Source organism: Penicillium rubens, assembly GCF_028828025.1.
Source record: "Penicillium rubens strain IBT 27055 chromosome Unknown utg000002l_segment0_segment0, whole genome shotgun sequence".
NCBI lineage: Eukaryota > Fungi > Ascomycota > Eurotiomycetes > Eurotiales > Aspergillaceae > Penicillium > Penicillium rubens.
In genome coordinates this window covers 884,839-907,480 of record NW_026890600.1, presented here as the reverse complement: position 1 = coordinate 907,480, position 22,642 = coordinate 884,839, and the positions used below count along the sequence as shown (strand labels likewise).

The following is a 22,642-nucleotide window of genomic DNA, read 5'->3' as shown; positions in this document are numbered from 1 at the left end:
GTTCCTATGGTTTTGTGGTTTCGTTCAGTAGGTAACAACCTCAAAATGCAATGGCGGTCTTATTTATTCCTCATTTATTTTTTTCATTCTGTGGGCAATCCTAGTTTGTTCCACAACTGGTGACAGGTAAGTGGGGGCGTGTTTTAATGCGGTGGTTCCATTCACCGTCGGTCAAAACAATGACCGGTCGAGTTAGATAGGGGACGTCAACTCCCGCAAATAATGGTACCAACCCCTTTCCCTTATGCTAAAGAAGCGGAGGGCTAATGGTGAGTTAGGTTGAATAATGCAACCCATATTGATGTCTCCTACGTGTTCGCGTTCATGGCCCTCAAAACGTTACACTTCAACCGGGTTCCAACCGGCCAATAACAAGCGAAGCAGAGTTGAACGGTTTCATTTCACAATATCGTTCTTTCCTTATTCGATTCCTGTCAAGGCATACCTTCCCGCCTAAACCTATGCGTGTGTTTTCTGGGTTCCAAATAATATGATTCGCGTGCGATCAACAATACCGCTTGACTTAGGCTGGAAAGGCTTCTATGAACCAAGGTCTACCTCGCTCTATATTCTCTTGTATACTTTATAACCAGTGACATTTAGGGCTCACTTGCTTTTGTAAGTCTTAAAAGTCTTCAACTAAGCTCTCTGCGCACACAAAGATGAATTGGTTTATTGGCACTAAATTGTGGATAGATGCAAAGTATGAGGAGCTCATGATCTATGCGTTGCAAATACTAATATTCTAAGCAATAGAGCCAAGAGATCTTTTCGTCTCTTGAAATCTTCTCGAAGAGAAGGCAGTTCAGTGCCTCCTGTGGAGTGTGCTGGATCTATGGGACGAAATGCACACACCATCCTACCCGAGACCGGCACGCTTCGCTGCCAGCTTTGCCATGGCCGGCGATTGTCTTTCTACCACACCAACCACTTAAGATATCTATCAATGTTTCCCCAGGAAGGGATCTGCTCGCGAAGGCGGACCGGCTGTGCGGCAATCAAGGCCAGGCTCCAAGCTTCCCATGCCCTCCCTGTGATATACGAACTTGCGGCAGATGATATGGTTTCCAGTAAGCTGCAGAATCTATCAATACGCTGAGAGCGCAAGCATTATAAAGCTGGCACAATCTTAAGGTTTAGTGGTTGTAGGCTTTCTGCGCCCTTGTGCCAATCTACTTTCCACCCACTTCGAGTGGTTGTTCATTTCGACGTTTCCAGCTTCTGTATAGATTTCTTTAGGCGATGGGTACTGTAGCTTGCTGCTGTCCGCTAGGAATCGTCGTACTTGGTGAGTATGCCTATCCTCGCCTACTCCCAAAAGTTGATGTGGTGGATCCTGGCTGCCAGCTGGAGTCTCATCGCTGCTGAGTGAATCTACAAGTCTATCCGGCGCAGGACACATATCGGGGTCGAAAACCATTAGCTGGAGATTTCTTCCTGTGCGTAGCCGTATAGTCTTTGTCACAGCCTCACGTATTGACGGACCCGCACATACTGCATAGGGGGTAAGCACCGTAAGCACAAAACTTTGTTATTCAGCCCACGATAGGGGGTGAAGGTTGGAACTCGGAAACTCACCCGCTACGGCCATAGCTCCGCATTGGTGGTTATTGAGATACCGTTCAACTTCTTCCTCGATTTTGATCGAGCCATAAAAGTAGCAAATCCTTTCGGCATATTCGTAGGAAATATTGTTCTGGGGTCCTGTCTGGGTAGGTGGGCAGTAGATGCTGAATTGTAAAATCTGGAGAATGGTCAGATCGTGACGTCTCAGATGAGTTGCACTAGCAGAAAATTCACCTTGAACGCTCTCCAGTCGCGATTAAAAAGGCCTTGTATCCAGTCATTTACCCATTGTGGATTCTCTGGAAAAGCCCGATCAACAGGCGGCTCCTTGACCCGAAAGTACTTGTCCATGAAACATACCATCTTTGCCAACTTGGCGCTTCCATAGAACCTCGAGCTTTCGCACCATCACTTCGCGCCTACAGCTTGCCTCCACCAACATCTCAATGTATGAAAGCGCTCGAAAAAATCCAATATCCTCCACGACGAAGAGGATTGTACCGAACCGGTAGAAATCGAGAGGGTGTCCGTAGGGACCGAGTATCATAACTGACTGCTTATCCGGGAATTTCAGTGCTTGGTGATACAGCTTTTGCGTAAGCCCGGGTTGCGGCTCTACTACCATACGGACAATTCTTTGAGTTGGTCCATTTTCCCAGAATGCAACATAGAACCGAGGGAGCTGAAAGAAAGCCCGAAAGCCGGCTTGTGGCATCCAAAGCTGCACGTATTGGCCAGGGCGGATCGCTCGGTTGAGGGGTAGTTCTATATCCAGCCAGAGAAAATGGCTCACCGAGTTCATGACTACCTCCTTCTGGGAAGATCCCCAAGGTTTCTGATTCCATGCGGCCATTATGCAGACAACAGCGCTGATGAAAAACCACAGGCAGATGGCGCCTACCAGGTACCACCGATACAGTGACCGCCGCTCCACGAGATGGTATATAAGCGTGCCAATCGCCGTTGCTGCAAGAAGGTAGTGACATTTCATCGCAAACTGCAAGTATCGCCGTTGAACCGCCGCACAAGTAACCGGTATCACGAGAACGAGAGCACAGCCAGCCTATATTTGATGAGATGTTAATATGCGCAATAGGCACACTTAGCCTCGGGGTATCTTTGACTTACGGCAATTGGAAAAATGTGCCGTGGGGTCACCAGGTTCATCGTTCTGGCGGCAGCAACAAGCAGCGAACAGTGAAACAAAGAATGGAGCACACAGATGCGACCTATCCAGCGGTGAAACCACGCCAGCATCTGGCGGTCCACGTGGAGCAGGTCCGCCGGAAGTCCAAAGCTGATACCGGTGCACAAAGGCACGAGGTTGATGACTGCCAAAGAGCCAGCCCTTTTCTGCGCTTCGGCCCAAGAATGGGCTCTAAGCCGGAGACCAACAATGTTTGCCGCGAGCATGACAGCTAGGATTAGCGCTTCCCGGTAGTTTGGGATGTCAAGCCAATGCAGGCATTTTGGCAGATGAACGAAGGCAAGTCGCCTCCAGGAGCCTAGCATTCTCGATCGGAAAGGGAAAAGAAAGACCACATGGTGTCTTGTCCACATCCAGAGGGACACATCTCGTGCAAGCCAATAGATCAAGCAAATTGCTAAGATTATGGCGGCTGAAATGGCATATAAGTTGGGGAGAGATGTATCAGCAATCCATCGATACCACTTTGACCCGGTTGGGGGCATTCTGTTCGGTTGCAAAGCTAGAGGGAAGGACCAATTGTTCTTATAGTAAAGCGTAGCTATTGTATTACAGCTATTGTTATTCCAATGAGAAACTTGGCTTTGTGGCCATGAATGAGTGATAAGGGGGTGCGGTTTCTCTGGCAATTTCTTGCGGGCTCGAACAAATTGTTACAGTACATGTTTTCCACGCAATTTCCTGTTGGATGTCCAGGTTAACCATTCTGAGTACCTCTTCTTCCTTCATATTCAGAGACTCGCGGGTGAATTATTGAAAGCTGGTTTGTCCACCTTGGAGTTTGATGCACAATCCGGTCAATTTGATGTGGTCAAAGCAGATCTCTAGAGTCGCTTTCCATCGGCCTGCTCTGGGCACTGTAGTCTCTCCTTCGCCAATTCAGACTCCAGTCTGTTGTGGTCGAGCTCTAGGGAGCAATTTTCTTGCTGAAGTAGTTTGACATGTTCAAGCAAAGACCGATTTTGCTCTTCCAATTTAGCATTTTCATTTGCGTAAGCCCGCAGCATGTTGTCGCCGTTCTGCAGCATGAGAATGTATTCATGCTGCATTCTCGACACTTCAGCCTGTAAACTCATAATGATGAACTCAAATCTTTGAGTTGGATGTCGTTTGTCTGAGACGATGTTAGTAAGGACCTTCACGATACTTCCACCCCAGCGACTGACCTCGGTGAACTTTGTTTGGTAATGGGAACGGCCTCTGCAACGCCACTGGTCTTCTCTGTGGAGGCATTTGATCTTCTCCGACGGCGAGAACGTTTTATAACTTCCGATAGTTAAATGGTGGGTTTGAGAGCTTTGCGACCATGCCCTCTATTTAACTATTTTCCGAAGATGTCGCATCGCTGACGTTTTATAGACCCGGTATCATTCGACATGACATCACCTACTTTGGATGTCAAGGCACTGGCTCCCGGGATCGCGACACTTGCTCCTAGGGCCAGTCAGGGACAGAATGAAGCATATACTATTATTGGAGGATGAATGCTATGTTAGACCCACATAGTGTAGGCGGGTTCCCCCTGAACGCGAGGAGGCTACTGTACATTTCTTTTGCTTTTCCGTGCTACGTCTTGAATCTGGAGTCAACTATAGTAGTTCTTAAATTTGATTGCTTATCTCCAAACGGTATCTACCCCTAAGTATACATGAGACACTCACAGCGCTGTAATTCGTTCTAAAGGCGTGTATCAGGGCTTGAACCATCAGGGATCTGTAGCTCTGAGATCTGTGGCTAGGCGGGGCGTGGAATTGTAGGGGACGCCAGCTGGCAACCTGATGGCCTGCAAGCCTTGAGACCGCGGCCTTGGAACCTACTTGTCTCTGGCTCCACGTCTACTGCTGTTGGGTCGGCGTCATCGAGTCCTAGGTACTTCCGCTATATCAACGTAAGATTATAGTTCTATTTACAGTACTCGTTCATTATCATGAACAACTGACCCACAAACAACACACCTGTTGCGACAAAGCTCCGCAAGAGTTCAGGACGAGCTGATAGGGATAGAAACCGTTGACTGTGGATCCCAATCCGGGTACACGGGGTAAAATACCAGGCTTTGGGGTTTTTGATGACGCCGACGGTCTTTCACGGCTACCTTGGTGTCGCGAGGGCTAGCGGCCTCAATGTAAGGAATTCCGTGACTTGCCTTCCAACAGTGGTCCTTCGACGTTGGATCCTTGATGTTCCACTCGATGCCAAATTCCATTCCCGCAAATTCAAGCCCAATTAGATGTGTTGTGTGTAAATACCGATGTGTGGTCGTGCTAAAAAGATCGAAAACTTTGACATCTAGGTACTCTCCAGGTACTTTGCTTGGTTCGGCATCTGTATAACTGATCTGCCTGATCAGATTATTTTCGAGAAGCTCTTGTCCAGCAATCAGTGCTTCTGCGCGCTCCTGTATAGAGAATAAAGAGGAGGCATGAGAACAGTGCCTGAGGCATTGGACTTCCTTAGCACCCTTCTCAAAATTGGCGGGTATCGCAAAAATCCACACCTCCAGCTGGGTTTGACTTGGGCGCTTCCCTTTGTAGTACTCGTCTGCATTGAAGATTCGGTCGCTCAATCGAATGGTGTCCGGGCCGATGATCAGTATCTGGCATTTGTCCTGGAACCAAGACTCAAACTGTCGCATGGTGGGGTCAAAGTCTCGTAGTGGCTGTAGGAACGTCTCTACTGTATGCTGGGCTGGCGTAATCCGAAGTGAAGCTAAGAGAGCGCCAACATCCGAAGCCGTCAGCTGTTCCATTATGCTGCATGCTATCTCGTAGTAGCCTTCGTGACGAAATAACAACGAAATTCCTTTCTGGCACTGAGACATCTCGACAGATTATGCGAACGCAGTGAGCTGTTGATTTTGGAAAGAAGTTCAGTATATTGTCGTTTGGCTCAAGCTATGAAGCTCTTACCGAAGATGAGTCGTGATAATAAGTTAATTTGAAGGATTGAACGGTGTAGGAATTGTGTCTGTCTATTAACACAGTGGGGACCAAGGTATCTTATAAGAGCTTTCAGAAAGTTTTAATGCGTGTGGTAAGCGCTGCAGTTCGCTCCTAGGAGAGTCACTCTCGCTCCCAGAGTACTTAGCTTGTTGGTGTGAGGATCTCACGTATTCGTAGATGAGGACAGCGTATTCAGATCAGTAATCAATATTAAATAAAGCTATAGTCGACTCTAGATACAAGACGTAGCGCGAGGAAGCAAAAGAAAGGTAGCTTCCTCGCGTTCAGGGGAACCCATGTACACCATGTGGGTCCCGTGCGGATCATATCTCCATCCGTTCCGCATGCTTAATGTATATCCTTGACAGTTGGGCACTTTTTTAATCAATAGGTGTCTATATTTATGGGCGCTAAAGTTGCTCGGTGCCTGGGAGTGGAAAGCTGGTTCCCGGGATCCAAGTATGTGTTCCCGGGGGGTTCTGGGCTCCTAGGAACACCCGTCCCGTTCCTAGGGACATTCATTCGGCTCCTAGAAGGAGGCTCGGTGGTATCAACTTATATGCGACCATTATAGATCGTAAGGCATGATTATTGAGCCCCAGTTCATGATATCACAAGTAATCCAGTAGCACGTAATCCTGCGTATAAGTTCAACCCAGTCCCAGTACACTTGCACGTTGCGAGAACGGCGGCTATCATGCAGGTTTCGCCTAAGGTCCATACAGCCCTGGCTACCGTGCTGCTAATTGTCAGCCTTGTCCGTTTGGAATTGTCTCGTCGAGCAGCCCGGGGAATTTCACATCTGGCCCTTGACCTTGCAGTATCTGTACCGAAAGATGTTCTACTGGTAGTTTATGTGGGACTGAGCTGGGCCGAAATAAGTGAGGCTGTGCGAGAGGTAATACTTGGGATATCCAGCGTCTTTCCGTTCTTACTCGTGGTACGTGCTTCTGAAATATTATTTCTCGATCCTAAATTAACCACCCAACATCAGTCTCTCCGAATGAGCATCCTGCTGCGAAGCCTCACCGGTACGCTATCTCGATTGGTGATCTGTTTTTCAATATTTTTCCTTTCCTCAAGCTTGATCAAGATTACAGCCACGCTAGTTGGTATTTACGTCTACCTCCCACTGCAACATGCCGTACTCTTTCTTCACTTTGTGGATTATCTGAGCTTGGCCTATCTCTTGTGGTCACTGGATGAGTATACAACGGCCGGTTCTCGGACTGGGTTACAACTACGTTGTGCTTTGCATTGGACAATGGGGTTGGCAGCTGTGCTTCTTCTGATTGCGGTCTTTGGAGTTGTCCTGTACTGCTGGCTTTTATCTCTAGAGGTAAGGTTGGCCGCGCACGAGGAAATACCACTCTTGGCTGACTTTGACAGCTGCAATTATGCATTCTGACCATCTGGATGATCTTGTCATATTACTCTGTTCGAAGTGCTGGAAGTTCAGTCGATGAACAATCAACTTGTTCAGCAACTGTGGTAGTCCGCGAAGTTTAGGCACACAGATTCAAGGGATTTATTGGAGGACTAGCAAATGCTTGATATCATCGAACACCTGCTTGAAGCCTTGCGGCGGTGCAAAGCTTTGAAGCAAATTTGACCTGTTCGACGGCAACGACTAACATCGGGGAAACCCATCTTCCGGCAAAATGGCCAAGTCGCCGACAGACCGATCGTTCCAAACTTTGAGCACACCGATGAGCCTTCCCCGAACTTCATCCAACGCATCATCGATAGCATGCAAGCGGGATACTTGCTCATCTTGATAGCGCTTCAAGCGGTTTCCCTCGTTGCATAGCTGAATGTTCCCAGTCCGCAGCTTCTCATTCTCCTCTTCGAGCTGCTGGATGTCTGTATGTTTGGAAACACAAGACTCCCACAGGCATCGAATGTACCCCACCAGATGTGCAGCACGAAATGCAAGTTCAGTATCTTCCTCTTCAATTTGCTTCAAGACCTCAAGTATGGGTCGGAAGGGCTCTACAGCCAAAGTCTGCCTCTCTATGTCGTGATTCAGGGTCTGACTGGTCAGCGTGGTCCGGTCTATTCATATTTTATTCTTACCGGCAGCGGGGTTGCAACATCAGGAAGTGGGGGCTCCTCGGTTGGACTTGACTGTGTGTAGAGCGGTGCCTCTGCCTGTGTACCTGTGCCTTCTGATGTTTTGCTGGGGCTCTCTATGACTGATCGTGTTGGCAAATACGTCCATTCCGCTGTTGGGAAAGTCTCTCTTTATACTATAGGTCTTCTCACTCGGCTGCCCATGGTGGAGCATGGCTAGACCAAGGTCACCGTGGCAGTAGTACTGGGTAACAGACCCTCAGTTACTTGCATTCGACCGACTTCCAACATTCACTCCCTATAGCTACCATACAAGTTTGCTGGTATAGACCTACATTTGAATATTGAATACCTAACCGCTGATATTAAACCGCTTCATGTGCAGTGACGTCCTTTGGTGCCCTCGGGAATACCGCCTTCATATGGTGTTAGTGGGTATCAGCGTCGGCGTCTTCCCACCAGTAACTCCTCCATATACCAATAGCGACGGCATTTTTCTTATTCGTTCATTATGAGCCGAAACATGCAACATTTGATCTCTATTGCTTCTTCACACTGCTACCATCTCGATATCGCTCGTTTGGGATAGCATACAGAGATGTCCATTAATTGAGCTAGATCTGTAGGTGTCGGAAATCTGGTGTATGGCGAACGTACGGGTAAAATTCACAATGGTACAATTCTCTAACTAACTAAAAACAACAATTGTCCGGTTTTGACAATCTAGTCGGACACAATTAGTAAGCAAAGTGCATAGTAAAAAAGTCACATGTTTACATGGTAAAAAGACAGTATCATCCTGTTTCTTGACAGTAGGCTTACTAATGACTGGTCATGTCATCCCCACAGAGAAATTCGAATCTTTCTAATTTATTCGAGGTGATGGCTGTATATTGAAGCAAATATTGTATGTTGTAAAATGGTACCATTCACATCTACGATAAACAAGATAGTTCTCTAGTAATTGAAGGCTCGTTCCCTTGGAACATTGTTTCTCCGGCAGATACTGTATGATAGAGCAGCGCTAGCTCCTTTTGTGTCCCTTTCCTTTCTTTGCCGGTGGGTTCTGTCGGTGCGGCATGGGCCGCAGACGTCGCATCCATTCCTGTCGAATTTCCTCCGTGGCAATGGCTTTCTCGTGTTCCAGCATGTGCTTAGAAATATTATCATGTGCACCAAACGCGGTAAGAGACGTCCACCACGCCTCCGGCGTCATGCATCTCTGCTGAAGCCGCAGTCTAAGCGTAGGCTGGTCTCGCTGCAATGTTGATTGAGCTGGGCTGTTGGCACCCTTAGACTTTCGCGATGGCCGCGTGTTAGGGCGGCGAACAAGTAAGGGCATAGTGTCAAGTTCGTCTCCCGCGGGGTGCGTTGGCTGACAAGAGATGAGAGGCATTATTTTGGGCAATGCGAGAGGTGATGCTTTTGGCTGGGGCTCCCGATGCTATTTATCGCCGCCATGACCTTACGTTCACCATAAAGTGTTCCTTGTCACATTCACTCGTCACATTCAACGCATATCCATAACCTGTCGCTCCTCACATAATAGTCGCAAGAAGTTGATGATTGTAGTCGGCAGCACGGCCTATACTTTGGCGGCGCAAGGACTTTGATTATACGCTCTTCCGAGTTCACTCGCCGTCCCATAGTGTCATAGTCATGTGAAAAATTGGATCTTGAGATTTAGTGCGAAACCAATTTTAGCTTTTTACCCTCTACGCTATCTAATTGACAGTCAAGGGCCTAGAAGTTACTCTGAACCCAGGTGCGGATACCTGATGGTTGGAGAAACAATCTGACGGTGCAAAGACACAACGACCAAGAGACATGATAAACGCTTAGTTGGATAGGTTTGACGAAAATCGGACTTGAACGGTTGATAAATAGCCCGTTTAAACTAAAGGTGGGTGCTCGTTGGGTTCAACCCGTCAGAAGCTGGCTGGCCAGTGGGCTAGCACACTTGGCCAATCCGTCTATAAAAGCCCAGGCCAATTCCCAAAGATTCGGATATCCATGGTCTGTTCGATTCCCCTCTTATATGCTCTCGATCACGCTAACGTGAGATAGGAAGAACGACTTCTTGGAACATTTTGAACTAGACCGCCTCGACTTTCAGTCATATTCCGAAGACAAAAGTGGCTGCGTATCGATCATCGGGGGCAGTATCAGCGTGGTTTGGGTGGAAAGGCTGCCCGGTCCAACAAGCGGCAGAAGTTAGATAACCTCAGCCGAGAGCGAGGGTGAAACGCGGTGGATTAGGACTCATGGTCGAAAACATCAAATCTCCAGATTATGATCGCAAATCTGACGAGTATTGCTAATATAATTGTCGTAGAAATTCATAGCCAGTTGACAATTTCCAAGGGTCGGTCAACTGTGGTCATCGGTAACCGGTTGGCCCCACTGGGGTTTTGATGCTTGAGCGACAATCAGATCGTCTTCGGCCGATAAGTCGTCGAGGTATATCATCTCTACTGCCTAACCTGAGCATATCTCAAGGGTTTAAGCCTTGTTTGACAGAACAGATCAAATACAATCATGGTCCTCACAAGCAATGAAAGGCGCGCTTTCTTCAGACAACAGTGTCGTGAGGCATTGGCAGCCTATATATGTATGCTATAGTCTTCCTCTGCCTCGTGAGCGAAACTAATCGTCAGATGATCGACTTGGTCTTGTCGTCGCTCCCAGCGATGTCCGCCTACAGCCATCAGTCGGAGACAAGTACGCTTGGTCCGTGACGGAATCTAAGAAGAGCCTGTTGCAGACGAACTTGAGCAGTGGAAGCGTGGGCCTGTACAGGTCCATTTGCGAGGAATTGGGCCGGTCGCTTGAGGCAGTTACTCCGCAGACGCTACAGTTTGCCCGATTGGAACGGGACCATCTGCCAAAGGAAGAGGTGAGCATTGCGATATTGACAGTTGTCTGAAGCCAACGCGGTGCTAAATTTGAATATAGTCTGGGCCAGCCCGTAGTGACGAGGAGGGAAACGGCTCTTTCACAGCAAAGATCCGCGAGTTGGAATGCGCCAATCATGAAATAAAGAACGAGCTTGGCCGCACTAGCATCCATCTCCAGGAGTCCCTCGGCGAGAATCGCACATTACACGCAAAAATTCGTCAACTTCAGGACGAGTTGGATAGTATTTCATCTCGAGAAACTCAACTAGAAGACGAGTTGGTTCGTATCAGTGGAGGGATCACCAAAGCTATGTAGGTGTTGCAGGAGTACGAAGCGCATGAGAGGGGCATGCTGTATGGAGGCAGGCAACGTGAATATTGTGATAGCACAGACAGCATGGCGCTAGGAATACCGGCTCCGATACGCGACGAGGTGTTTTGACTGACATAGCGATCACGTGGTGGTGCTACCTTGCGAGCGCTAGCGCTCCAGCCAATAGGGGCTTCTGTGTGGGTCTGAAATTGAACCCCCGTTTTAGGAAATATCACTTTGCGCCTATCGCAACGCGGCTATGCTCGTGCAAAAACGCGTTGTTACGTGTAGGAACACAGGTATTGACCCTATGATACATTATCTGGAGATAGCAAGCGCGAAGGGCTATCCTGGGCTATAGAAGGCCATGTTCACTAGGTTCGTGGTTGAAACCTCAAATCATACTGGTCATTATATATATCCTGTGCTCACCCTTCACAAAGCAGTTGCACCTGTTGTACGCCAACCGAATTTGTACGCGGAACACTATTTAATCCTCCATATAAATACCTATTGCACTACCAGCAGGATCCAGCTCCATCAGCCAAGGGTGTAGTTGCGTACTCTTGTACTCAGCTCGAAGCAATCACCACCGGCATTTCGCTGGGCATATGCCGCGCCTAACCTAAAGTGGCTAGAAAGAACACGTGACAGACTAAACCACCAGTAGGAATTACGCGTGACCAGGTATACTTGTAATGTTCCTATAGATGAAGACCGCGTTTGGTTCCTGTTACTGGCGCCACCTACATGTGCACTATAAGAGCCCCTACCCCAGACAAGTCCGCTCCATTGACGTAGGCTATCAGCGAAGCGGGGACCGTGTCTGATACGGACAAATAATTTCGGATACCCAATGGCTTATTTGGAAGCTGCGTTCCAGACTTGGATCAGATAAATCAGTAAGCTTTACCAATCTAGCAGATGATCCAATTCATATTGGGTATTATGCTATAAATCATATAAATCATAATAATCCTGAATTAACAGTACATGTTAAAAGAAAATCACGAGCCTGTAACGTCATTGCCTGGTACCTAGAGTATGTCATTTGGGGCTGTTCTTTTAGTTTAGCTGGACCAATCCTGGATCTTGGTATAATGCATAAATATCGTAGAATATCAATCCTAGCATCGTAAGGTCCATGTCTCCTATGGATTTGGTCTCTAGAACCGAGCAGGAATCCTAGAAACCTAGACAGCGTTCCTAGGACCGCTAGTCGATTGCGTCAGCTGGTAGGGGGAAACTGATGCTTGGCCGGTGACCACGAGTGTTATTTAAGCTTCTCCCCTTCCACGTATCTCGCGTTTGCCAGGTTCTTAATTCAAAAACGCTTAACAACTTAGTTACATCACTTTCATTCCTATCTATTGCCGTCACCTTGGAACCGATAAACATCATCTGAGCAGCACGTTGTCTCCCTTTCCACTGAACTCCGTCGCCCAAAATCATGGTATGAACAGCTGAAATGAAGAGGAGCCTTCCGAATCCTGACAATGTCGTGCAGAGTTCCATTCTCGACTTCCCAACAGAGATCCTATGGATCATAGCAAGCACCCTAGAGGGAGGCGATATTTCTGCTCTTGCTCGGACACACTCAACCTTCTATCCCAAGCTACGCCTAGCCCTGATCAAATATAATATCAGGCACCAAAACAGTTCTGCGCTTCACTGGGCCGCTAAAAACAACAATCGCGCCTTTGCAAAGACCTTGCTTTCTTACCAGGCCGACGTGAATGCGCTGCACGATGGTTTCTCTCCTCTCATGACGGCCGCGAAATATGGCTCGGAGCTAATTACCAATCTCTTGCTGCGTAAGAAAAATTTGCACGTGAATAGGAGAAACGCAGATGGCGAGAGTGCTCTCTGGTATAGTGTGGCGAAAGAGTCATCTGCAGTTATGAACCAGCTCCTTCAACACCCTCGTACCAAGATCGATCTTCCAAACCGCGAGGGCCAAACAGTGCTCTGGCTTGCCGTCTTTAGAGGTAACAGAGACTTGGTGAGCCTGCTACTCTCAAGAGGCGCCAATCCCAATACCATGGACCGATACGGAATGTCGCCATGGATCCAGTCATGCGTCAGGCGCGGTGAATCCATCAAATATCTGCTCCTAGATCACATGAAAGCTGTTTCTCCTGAGATATTTTCGGTGGATGGTGTATTTGCTGAAAATGGAAAATCGATATGCGAGGACAGCTCTTCCTACGGACAAAGCCAAGTTCAGCTACGAGCAAAGCGGGTAAGATATGCCTATGTCTGACTATTTTCAACCACTCTGTCTCAGTGTTTAGTAACAATCACTTCGTTAGTGTAATATGGATAATATATAGCTGTATTTCAAAAAAGCCCCCGTAAGCTATCTCCTCAAATGGGGCTGCAGATTGCCTCCAAATTCTGTACCATCTGCAGTACAAAACCTTCAATTGTCTCTTCTCACCTGCCAAACGGTAAGAGGACGGATTCCCGCCGCATTTTCGCATCACCACGTTCATATGCGCTTGTATGACTCTAGATTGTGGTAAGCAGTCTTGTTTGCCGCATTCACCAGCATCTTCAGTTCGCCCTCATCCCCCAATTGCTCGAACAATTTGCTCTGTTTGGTCAGTATATGACGCAGAGGGCTGGGAGGAGGTCAAGGCTTACGCGTAGTAGCTTTTCCGGTGAATCGCATCTTTTTAGCTCTTCAGGCAGATTTTTTATCTCGGCACTCCACGGATATTGTGAAGGATTCTTCATGAGTAGCCTCTCCACCATCTCAGCTAAGGCAAACAGCTTCATAGTGGCAGCGTCTATCTCGGCTGCATTGATTTGGCAACTATGCTCCACTCCCGCTGCGACATGGTCAATTATCAGAATCTCATGCTCATGTGGCCCGCCAGTTATGCCCAAATATTTACTCACCGATCCTGACCCCACCAAGTTCCGTGAGTAGAATAGTATCGGCACTCAAGGCAGCGAGTGCTCTCCCGTGACAGCGCAGATATTGAATTCCTCCGAGAACCTATCGGGCATGAGCACCGTTTGCTTTCCCGCGTCAACCATTGAGAGTAGTATATACCGGCCGAACAATTGCAGCAATTTCATCCTCAGTGATAGTGCATCTTGATGCGAGGATGTGACTTACCGAGAGCTCTACTGGCTCCCGGACCAGAAATACCTGCTCCTCCCAACAATAGCACCCCACCAGACCTAGAAAGCTGGGGTGTGATGTTTGGCTGATTGTATCTAGCAATGGCTTGACGGATGAGAATTGCTGCTTCAAAAGATGGATATCGACGAGTGTCGCTTTGTCTTTTCTGTGTCGGGCCAGAAAGACTGACTGTCCTTGAGAGATCACCACGATCGCCTCGTACGTCAACCACGGATTTTCGAAGACCGGTTGAATAGTCTGTTCAATCTGGCCTTTCTGTAGCGCAGGATGAGGGAGGGAAAGTGTAGGGGGGATTATCACTGGACCGGGCTGGGGCCTGGAAGACGGCACTGAAGGACGAGATGTTCTTTCCAAAGCGGCCCAATCGGGCGTTCTATCACGCCACTCAGGCTCAGGTCGAGAGGGCTGGCGCTTTATGGGATCCATTCTGCAAGGAATATGATAGTATGGCTCAAGACGTCAACATTGGGAAGTGGGAAAATTTGTACCCGGAGACCTTGAGACAATCACTATTTATATAATGAGGCCATGATGTAAGCTCATGTTTGCCCCGCTGCAGTGCTAGCTTGACACTGACCTATCGAGCCGAGCGTGGCTGTTGTGTTTATGGCTGTCCAGCTTTGTTAGGTCAAGCGTTCAAAGCTGCGTCAGAAAAACGATCACCGCGGTGAAACCGGCCCTGGAAAGGTCCAACCATGTCTGTTCATAGACTACCCCGCAAAATCTAAGGGGTCCAATGATGAACTGTTTGTCTTTACTCAGGATTGGTGCTAAACACGTTGCGCATAGCCCTACGACAAATCTGATCCTGTGAAACTCATTGATCTCGTGCATTCGTAAACTAGCTTTCGTCTATACGGAACATAAACCTAGGGTAGGAAGCGGTCGGGAACCCGCCTCGACCGAGGTGATCGACGGATAATGGATGAGCTTGAGAAGACTCGAGGACGGTCTGAACGCCGGGTAGTCTGGGTTGACCGACGCTGCGGAGGTGCTGTTGGCACACTTGTCTCTTCTACTGGTGTGTATGTGTCTTCGAGAGGTGTTTCTGCTGTCGAGTTGCCGGTAGCATTTCCAACAGCCGACGAGCGTAAGAGAGCGCGGAACGATCCATTACATCGACTGTGTCCGTATTAGTAAACAGCCCTGGGGATTAGAAGGTGATGAGTTACGTACTGTATTGGGCAAGAGGTGTTGTTTCCCGGTAAACGATGGGCGAGCCAGCCCTCCATGCACCCCAAATGAACCACCCCCTTACATATACCGCATTGCAACATGACCAGATCGTCGCTATCTCCCTCGAAGCAAATTGGGCACCTCTCACCATCTGGACAGGACTCTTGGCGAACGGTGTGAATCTGGAGGGAGTGCAGTCCACCGTATTCATTGTGGATGGACAGAATGGCTGGGTTATCCCGTGAAACATTCCAGGGCACGCGATTCATTGTGAGCATGCCCGGTGTAACATCCCGACCAGGAGGCCGAGTCACCTCTAGCCATGTCGGGGAAGGAAGCCTTGGGAAAGCCGCGTCAACACCCCATATGGGAGCAAACCCATCTGTCTCTAAGGCAGTGCTGGCTGGTTCCTGTTGCGGTCCGTCGATTTCTTCCGCGATAATATGTGGAAAACGCTGGCGTGGAGATTCTTGTACATCGGCCTGATTACGCACGGCTGCATCGAACCACCGCTGCTTAACATCATTGTGCTGACGCTCTCGATGCCACTGTTTGCAGAGAAAGAATGATACAAGGTCGCTGAGCTGGGAGTCAAGAGTAGAAAGATTGAATGGGCCTCGTGCTAGGTTGTTCAACTTGTGACGACCTTCCTTGAGGGTGTCTTTCTTCACTATCAGCTTGCAAGCATCTCCTTTCTTGGTAATGCCACAACAGGTCTTAGTTTCCCTAATGGGCCCCATTTCACAGATACTCAAGGGATCCCAAAGCCATTGGGGGTCTGACATCTTGAGTGTGGTACGTGGATGTGGGGTAAAATCTGTATCAAGGTGGTGATGGCGATTCGAAACCGAACCACGACGAATTTATTGAGTCTTTATAGTAAATCCCTCTGTTATACATGAGGTTGTGTAGTGATATGGGTGGCGATAATCTAGACGCCCTTTGCTTTGTAGGGCAGACGGTTGAGCTCCCAGAAGCACTCGGTCTCCTAGAGCCTGAATATGTGTTCCTGGAAACCGGACGCGTGCTCCTAGGGAACGACACGGGTATTCCTGGGAGCCCATACAGTCCTAGGAGCCCATACTTGAGCCCCAAGGAACCAGACTTCCGTTCCCAGGAACCTAGCAGCCTTCAGCCGTTGATAAAGGTGACACCTATTGGCTATAAAAGCGCTTAAGTAACATTGATCTCTATCATACAAGTCCGTGGAATGTCCTGAGGGGCCCTCGTGTTCCTAGGAACCTGTATTGCTTTCCTAGGAGAAGGGAAAAGCGTCATGTGCAATATAGAAGCTTCGATTGTAGGGTGATAAACCAAGGGCCATTAGGACTCTTCTCCTTCATCTAGACGCTTTGACCGCCCGGTTCACGAGAGATTTCACTGTCCATCCGGAGCACTTTATTAATATGAAGAATGTATCCCTTATAATTTACCAAGATTTCTCATTTTCTCTGACCAGATATCTCCTTTCCTTTGATGTCCATTGTACCTACCGCACATCCTTCTGTACTCTCCACTAATATGCACTGGAGCTCTGACAATCTTGAGTCACTCCTCGGCCAAATTATTGGCGATCCCACTCATCATTTAAAGTGCCGATGGGCTGAAGACAATGGAGTCCGTTGTCAAAACCTTGTGTCCAAAGATTCACGGATAGATGGAGCGATATGCCTCAAGATGTTCCAAGATCTTCCTACCGGTCATTCACCTGCAATGGGACTCTCAAAGGCCGCAAGGTATTTGCTATGCGCAGAATGCAGGCGTTATACCTCCCGACCTAAAAAGTGCGCCCAAAGATGGATAGACCGGTTACACGCCCAGGCCAGTCAAACAGAGGAAGCTACTCAAACTCAGCAAGATGGGTACCATCAGTCTGTTTTACCGGCACACGGCTGGCCGACTAGCATGTCCTACATAATAGGCACAAACAGTCAGCGTATACCTTTTGGTCACCGGCTTTCACACGCTACAAGAAATCGACAATAACCCTCGGTAAACACACTCCCCACGCAGTATGAATGGTAGTGGCCGGTACGTCAACAGAACTTTTTATTATAACCATTTGGCCTGACAATGCCTTACTATTTTCCAGCAGGGCCGCCAACTACGAACGAAAACAAACCATGACACCCCCCACTCTGCTGCCCCTATCTTGCCTTTTTGTCCCGGGTCCCAGCCTCCCACCAACGACGAGCATGTATTCTGGCTTATTGAGGAGTAGCCCCTTCACCATCTCAACAATAGCCCTCTGCTATATGATTCAGTATTGACGTGAGAGAGATATTTATATTGGGCTTGCATATCGAGCTCAGAGCTGTCTGGTTGCATCTTCTACTTCTGGAATTCCTTAGAAAGTAACTCTGGCGATGGAGCTGCCGATCGTTGAATGCGGTCCCATTCGAATGCAGCTTCCAGCCTGGCGGCTGATTGAGTCCGGGGTAGCGATCCGATGATGGTATACTTGGAAGGATCGTCTTCCAGAACATGTTGAAGCTCTCGCGTCAGCTTCTGAGCACGACAGAAAATCTGTTGGTTTCCATAATTAGTACAAATTGAAATGTGACCATGACGACTTCAAGTAAAGAGGTGTTGTAAACTGAACTAAGAATACGATGGGACATATATGGGCAGATGTAGAAATGAACACGTTTCAATGGGCACAGCAAAGTAGATAATGAAATATTACGACTGTCTGCATGCGAACAAGCCGTAAACAATTCTGGTCACTCGCAAACCAATGTACATGAACAAGGAGCGATGCACGGTAAGCTATCGTTTAGCGATGACTTAGCTGCGCTGGGCCGCAGCTTCTGTGCCGCTTTCCGAGTCATCACCGGATTTCTCACCGCTATTGGCAAACTCCTGTGCTTCCAACTGTTTCAACAACACATCAAGCATTACCTTTGTTGACTCCGGCTCTTGGCCGGGTTCTTTGGTTCCGCGCTCCTTCAGCCAATGATCTACCACGCCCCCCAGGATTTGACTGAGTTCAAAGAAGATATCCGCTAACCTGGACACATGACCCAGCTCCTCTGTCGCTTGCTTCTCGGCAGCCCTAGAGGCGCTCAATTCTTGTTCAAGTTTGGACTGGGCTCGTTCTGCCCGGACTGCCCGACTGTCGAGCCTCGCGAGGAGTCGAAGATATTCCTATTATGGAGTTAGATTGAGCTTGAAAGGGGTCTAGTAAGCCTACCGTGGAATCCATTCTATCAGAATAAAGACAGGCACTAAGTTGTGTCTTGATCAGAGTCACGAGGAGATGGGTCTGACGGAAGCACTAGGAAGCTTACTCGAGCAACGGAGGTTGGGCTTGTATATATAGCTCTATGTCGATATTCAGCCATCAACTAGAGTTTCCTTGGACTTCCAATGGGCTCATATCTTACGGGGTTTGAACGGTCCGTTTGAGCTCTTTTGGACCATATATGGTTAACCGGCCCAGGTTTGAAACGGTGGGGAGAACCCGAGGTCTACATTGTGCAATGTAACGATGAAATCACCCAGTGCCTTATATACCTCCCGCCTGTGACCGTAGCAAGACTTTTCGTGCTCTCCAACCCTAATATGCCTATGTACCGGCTAGGACGGAAATGGCAAAGAAGATTGGAGTAGTAGTATACACTGTCAACCCAAGACTCGTAGCACGTTTTCACATTTTCACAGAGAAACCGCTATGCACGCCAAACTGATAGCATACCCTCGGCTGACGGCGAGTAAACACAGCCAGCTTAGAGATTAAGGGAACCTTGGCCTTTGCGACAACAGAAAGAACGAGTGCCGCATGTGACAGACTTAACGCGTGCCACACAGTCGAGACTGAGCCAAATCGCGTACCCCGGTATATGATTTCTAATCACGGGAAAACGGAAATTATGCGACAGGGATGAATCTATGTTAACCCAAAATACATTCTCGATATCTGGTTGAGTGGCGGCACTATTGAGTCGCGACCGATTCGAATGTGGAGTAGCTTATGAGGCCCAACGAATCAGACTCTTATATCCACAGATCGCCCAAAACCTACCTTTTTACGAACGTAGATCGGCGTATGATCCACTGTTGCCGCAAATATCTTACGGCGTGTACCATACTGTAGATTGGCGGTCATTGATGGACTGCTTGATGTACCGGGAAGAGTGAGTAAACCGGGAATTAACCGACATTTGGCTTACCTACAGTAGATTTCGAAAACGGCTTCCCCTTAGAACACTCACGGCTTGTTTCTCGGCCCGTACCCGAAACCACACTAGCTCGAATTTGGATTTGGTATTGACCATGCTTGGCTCACAATACATGTTAGATTACCGCTAGCCCTAATCCGTGCTAGTGTGGCTTCGGGTACGTGCCGAGAAATAAATCGTGAGTGTTTCGAGGGGAAGCCGTTTTCGAAATCTACTGTATCAGTTCCTGCTCGGCGCGACATGTGCGGTCTGATAGAGGTTTTCGAGTAATTAGCGGCGGTTAGTCCGAGACAAAGTTTACCGGTTAAGTGACGGTTAACGGCCGATCACCGACCCTCAAGTAACCATAGTGTGGAAATTACAAGATAGCCAATATTGCGGGCCGGTTGTCATGTCATGGACCAATGACTGGGCATCCGATCCGCCAACCTCGCAATCCTGCGGCGCAGATTAAGCGGCAGGGGACTAACTCCGAAACGTTCTGGCTACTGGCGCGTACGCCGGAGACCTATAAAAGCCCACGTTGTCCACCCGAACGGTCAATGCTGAAAAAAGAGTCACTTCATCTTGCAAAGACATCCCTTTCGGAGTGTTGACGCTCGATATGCCTTCCCGTAGAACGACATCCGAAGCCCCCGCCGATACTGGTCATGGCAGTTCCGAGTCAGACGCTGCTCCCAAACGGACTCGACGCCCTCCCAGCACCGGTCATGGTGGCTCTCTGTCAGACACTCAAGGTGCAAACCTTCATACATCATTGGTATGTCCTGTCATTACTGGTATCGTGAAAGCAAATACTCAACCGAAATTGGAATCTAGAACTCCTCGCGTATAGCGAAGGACCGGAAGCAACAACACTGGAAGGTTATCCACAAAAAATGCTTGCAGGGTTTCAAGGACGCTGATAGAGAGCGGGATGAGCTTTTACAATCTATACAACGACTAGAGGCCGACAAAACCCAAACCAGGGCAAAGATTCGCCAGCTGAGTGACATCAATGACCAGAATCTGGCCAAGATCCAAACACTTGAGTTCGAAAAATCCAACATGAAACAACAACTCGACGCTGCACAGATTGGTAGCACAGCCGGTGATAATCTGTTGCCCATACTACTGGAGGTCAGCGGCAATTTTCAATATGCGCAGAGCCAGCTCGAGAAGAAGATAGAGGCAGAGAAAACCGCAGAGAAAAACAAGGTTATATTTGCTGGCTTCCCTGCTTCTGATGTGCTACAACCTTCCTGGCCTGTCCATAACGGCCAGATGGGTTCGCTTGGGACCAATTCGCTACAAAGCTATACACTTCCGTTGACCAATCAACAGCCGCCAACCCAAGCAAATCAGCAACCTCTCCCGGCAGCTAGCCACTATATACCGCAATTTTGAAGAGAATAGAAGTTGAGCCGGTTTGCAGAGGAAGTGTGTGCTATCATGGAGGAATTACGGTGTTGTTTATCTAGCCAGTCGGAACATGAATCAGCAAACCGATCATCCACGCAGTGCGTGACCCAAGCAGTATATGTAACGCCACGTAGACAAGTATCATTCAATACTCGATACATCAGCCCGGTGGTTGCACGGTCATACCCTCTTCCCTTGAGTCACGAAAACCAAGCTCGTACGCCTCCATTTGATCCCATCCCACCAACGGCCTTCGCCGGAGATTATGGTGGCCTCCGACTTAGGAATGTATTAGCGCAGATGATCGGCTTCTTGTCTCGTTATTGGGGCTGTAAAGGTGCCTGTCATTAGCCAATATTGCGGGACGCTAGTCCGACCGTAGGCTGAAAAGCCAAATCCCACTCCGTAATACACTCGTCTATAATACTTCTTTTTGACTAGTGCCTTATTTGAAATATCAAGAAGTTCGACTTTGCGATTATTCTGGTATATCAGGTAGTGCATCCGTAATGCCGGCGCTTAGTCCGCGTGTCACGATCTTGCTGGACTATCGCTATCTTGCCAACTCGGAATTTGTTAAGCAGACTCAAACAACTTAATCCAAATTGACTTACTCCTGTCCTCAAACTCTGCCATTGTGCTTGGGCAGATTTATGAGCCGACCAGAGTCGATAATTGGACAGGGCCTTTGCATGGAACACAGATCGCGCGCGTCGGTCCAGGCTAAATCCGAGATCAGCGTCAGATCCCGATAGCGAGATCTTCGTGTCCACCCGACAGATCCGCAAATTGTCCTTTTGAAGCCAATAGCAGCGCATACACGCAACAATGCGGGATGTTGGGCAGCTTGCGTGGAGTCATCTCGGTTAAGGAATGCTACTACGTGAAGCAATATCTGCCCGTTATACGACAATGCTACGAACTTGACTATTTGAAATTGCTCAGTCAACTGAAGGACATGCAATTTCCGGGTGTGCTCCGTCTCAGTATGTTCCTGCCCGACGTAAAACAATTGAGGCAGTCTTGGCCCCTAAATTCAGGGGAAAGGGTGCCGGGGCTCAATCAGCGGATGGTGGAGAATTGAGCTTTCCCCGGGCGAATCGCAACGCTTCTTGCAGTCTAGACGGTTCTGTTGCAATTGCATATAAGTCGGGACATCGGCATGCGACCTTGCTTCAGACTGGATTGAACAGCGGTGTTTTCATCAAGCCAAGTAGCCTTCAGTTCCCCGGTGCTGTTCGTGGGTTATCCTCCACATAAGAGGTGAGATTAGGATGACACTAGGAGATTAAAGGACGCCTGCAAGATTGGATTGACGCATATTGGTACGTCCTGCCTGTCTCCGTCAATAACTCCTGGTTTAGTTATTATTCTATTTATTATCTTTTTTCCTTTTTCAAACCGCTCCTTTCTAACCACATACAGCCTAGTGTCTCATTGCACCAAAAAATAAAGCGATCAGAACCGGGCCGCAGCTCGGCCCCTATCGGCACGGAACGTGAGCTTCTTACGTTCTATGCCATGCATAGCGCACAGTCCATGCGGCATGATCTCCTGGATCTACCACTGATATATTGACCTCATCCATCACGCCTTGCAGCCTTAAGGGTTATGAACAAGGGAAACGGGGGTTATACTGTTGTTTGCGCTAATGGATTTGGAATTCAACCCCTGCCTAGCGCAGATATCTCGGCACGCATGGCTCTGGCTAATTTTGATGCTAACGCGGATA

At 48.4% G+C, this 22,642-nt stretch overlaps 11 protein-coding genes across 11 annotated transcripts; 3 read left to right on the top strand and 8 right to left on the bottom strand.

The window, feature by feature from the left end:
* Nucleotides 1-1,129: 1,129 nt before the first annotated feature.
* N7525_002796 (ferredoxin reductase family protein) lies at nucleotides 1,130-3,078 on the bottom strand (the record flags this gene model as incomplete). Its single annotated transcript, XM_061212451.1, has 5 exons — nucleotides 1,130-1,494; nucleotides 1,579-1,744; nucleotides 1,801-1,865; nucleotides 1,927-2,629; nucleotides 2,695-3,078. 5 exons carry the CDS (start codon nucleotides 3,076-3,078, stop codon nucleotides 1,130-1,132), a joined length of 1,683 nt encoding a protein of 560 aa, XP_061069472.1.
* Nucleotides 3,079-3,597: 519 nt separating this feature from the next.
* On the bottom strand, nucleotides 3,598-4,006 carry N7525_002795 (uncharacterized protein; the record flags this gene model as incomplete). Its single annotated transcript, XM_061212450.1, has 2 exons — nucleotides 3,598-3,887; nucleotides 3,940-4,006. 2 exons carry the CDS (start codon nucleotides 4,004-4,006, stop codon nucleotides 3,598-3,600), a joined length of 357 nt encoding a protein of 118 aa, XP_061069471.1.
* Nucleotides 4,007-4,754: 748 nt separating this feature from the next.
* N7525_002794 (uncharacterized protein) lies at nucleotides 4,755-5,522 on the bottom strand (the record flags this gene model as incomplete). The annotated part of the gene is made up of 1 exon (XM_061212449.1): nucleotides 4,755-5,522. The coding sequence occupies one exon, from the start codon at nucleotides 5,520-5,522 to the stop codon at nucleotides 4,755-4,757; it is 768 nt and encodes a 255-aa protein (XP_061069470.1).
* Nucleotides 5,523-7,345: 1,823 nt separating this feature from the next.
* N7525_002793 (uncharacterized protein) lies at nucleotides 7,346-8,002 on the bottom strand (the record flags this gene model as incomplete). Its single annotated transcript, XM_061212448.1, has 3 exons — nucleotides 7,346-7,747; nucleotides 7,792-7,910; nucleotides 7,966-8,002. The coding sequence occupies 3 exons, from the start codon at nucleotides 8,000-8,002 to the stop codon at nucleotides 7,346-7,348; spliced, it is 558 nt and encodes a 185-aa protein (XP_061069469.1).
* An 810-nt stretch (nucleotides 8,003-8,812) lies between these two features.
* N7525_002792 (uncharacterized protein) lies at nucleotides 8,813-9,184 on the bottom strand (the record flags this gene model as incomplete). The annotated part of the gene is made up of 1 exon (XM_061212447.1): nucleotides 8,813-9,184. One exon carries the CDS (start codon nucleotides 9,182-9,184, stop codon nucleotides 8,813-8,815), a length of 372 nt encoding a protein of 123 aa, XP_061069468.1.
* An 896-nt stretch (nucleotides 9,185-10,080) lies between these two features.
* Nucleotides 10,081-10,995, top strand: N7525_002791 (uncharacterized protein; the record flags this gene model as incomplete). Its single annotated transcript, XM_061212446.1, has 4 exons — nucleotides 10,081-10,181; nucleotides 10,314-10,399; nucleotides 10,446-10,684; nucleotides 10,744-10,995. Coding segments are annotated over 4 exons (678 nt in total), but the record flags the coding sequence as incomplete, so codon positions are not given.
* Nucleotides 10,996-12,466: 1,471 nt separating this feature from the next.
* Nucleotides 12,467-13,261, top strand: N7525_002790 (ankyrin repeat domain-containing protein; the record flags this gene model as incomplete). Its single annotated transcript, XM_061212445.1, has 1 exon — nucleotides 12,467-13,261. The coding sequence occupies one exon, from the start codon at nucleotides 12,467-12,469 to the stop codon at nucleotides 13,259-13,261; it is 795 nt and encodes a 264-aa protein (XP_061069466.1).
* A 228-nt stretch (nucleotides 13,262-13,489) lies between these two features.
* On the bottom strand, nucleotides 13,490-14,578 carry N7525_002789 (uncharacterized protein; the record flags this gene model as incomplete). The annotated part of the gene is made up of 4 exons (XM_061212444.1): nucleotides 13,490-13,594; nucleotides 13,645-13,832; nucleotides 13,903-14,002; nucleotides 14,060-14,578. 4 exons carry the CDS (start codon nucleotides 14,576-14,578, stop codon nucleotides 13,490-13,492), a joined length of 912 nt encoding a protein of 303 aa, XP_061069465.1.
* Nucleotides 14,579-15,021: 443 nt separating this feature from the next.
* N7525_002788 (uncharacterized protein) lies at nucleotides 15,022-16,113 on the bottom strand (the record flags this gene model as incomplete). The annotated part of the gene is made up of 2 exons (XM_002558451.2): nucleotides 15,022-15,274; nucleotides 15,329-16,113. The coding sequence occupies 2 exons, from the start codon at nucleotides 16,111-16,113 to the stop codon at nucleotides 15,022-15,024; spliced, it is 1,038 nt and encodes a 345-aa protein (XP_002558497.1).
* Nucleotides 16,114-18,115: 2,002 nt separating this feature from the next.
* N7525_002787 (uncharacterized protein) lies at nucleotides 18,116-18,533 on the bottom strand (the record flags this gene model as incomplete). The annotated part of the gene is made up of 2 exons (XM_002562453.1): nucleotides 18,116-18,475; nucleotides 18,522-18,533. The coding sequence occupies 2 exons, from the start codon at nucleotides 18,531-18,533 to the stop codon at nucleotides 18,116-18,118; spliced, it is 372 nt and encodes a 123-aa protein (XP_002562499.1).
* A 1,580-nt stretch (nucleotides 18,534-20,113) lies between these two features.
* Nucleotides 20,114-20,895, top strand: N7525_002786 (uncharacterized protein; the record flags this gene model as incomplete). The annotated part of the gene is made up of 2 exons (XM_002562452.1): nucleotides 20,114-20,269; nucleotides 20,329-20,895. The coding sequence occupies 2 exons, from the start codon at nucleotides 20,114-20,116 to the stop codon at nucleotides 20,893-20,895; spliced, it is 723 nt and encodes a 240-aa protein (XP_002562498.1).
* Nucleotides 20,896-22,642: the final 1,747 nt, after the last annotated feature.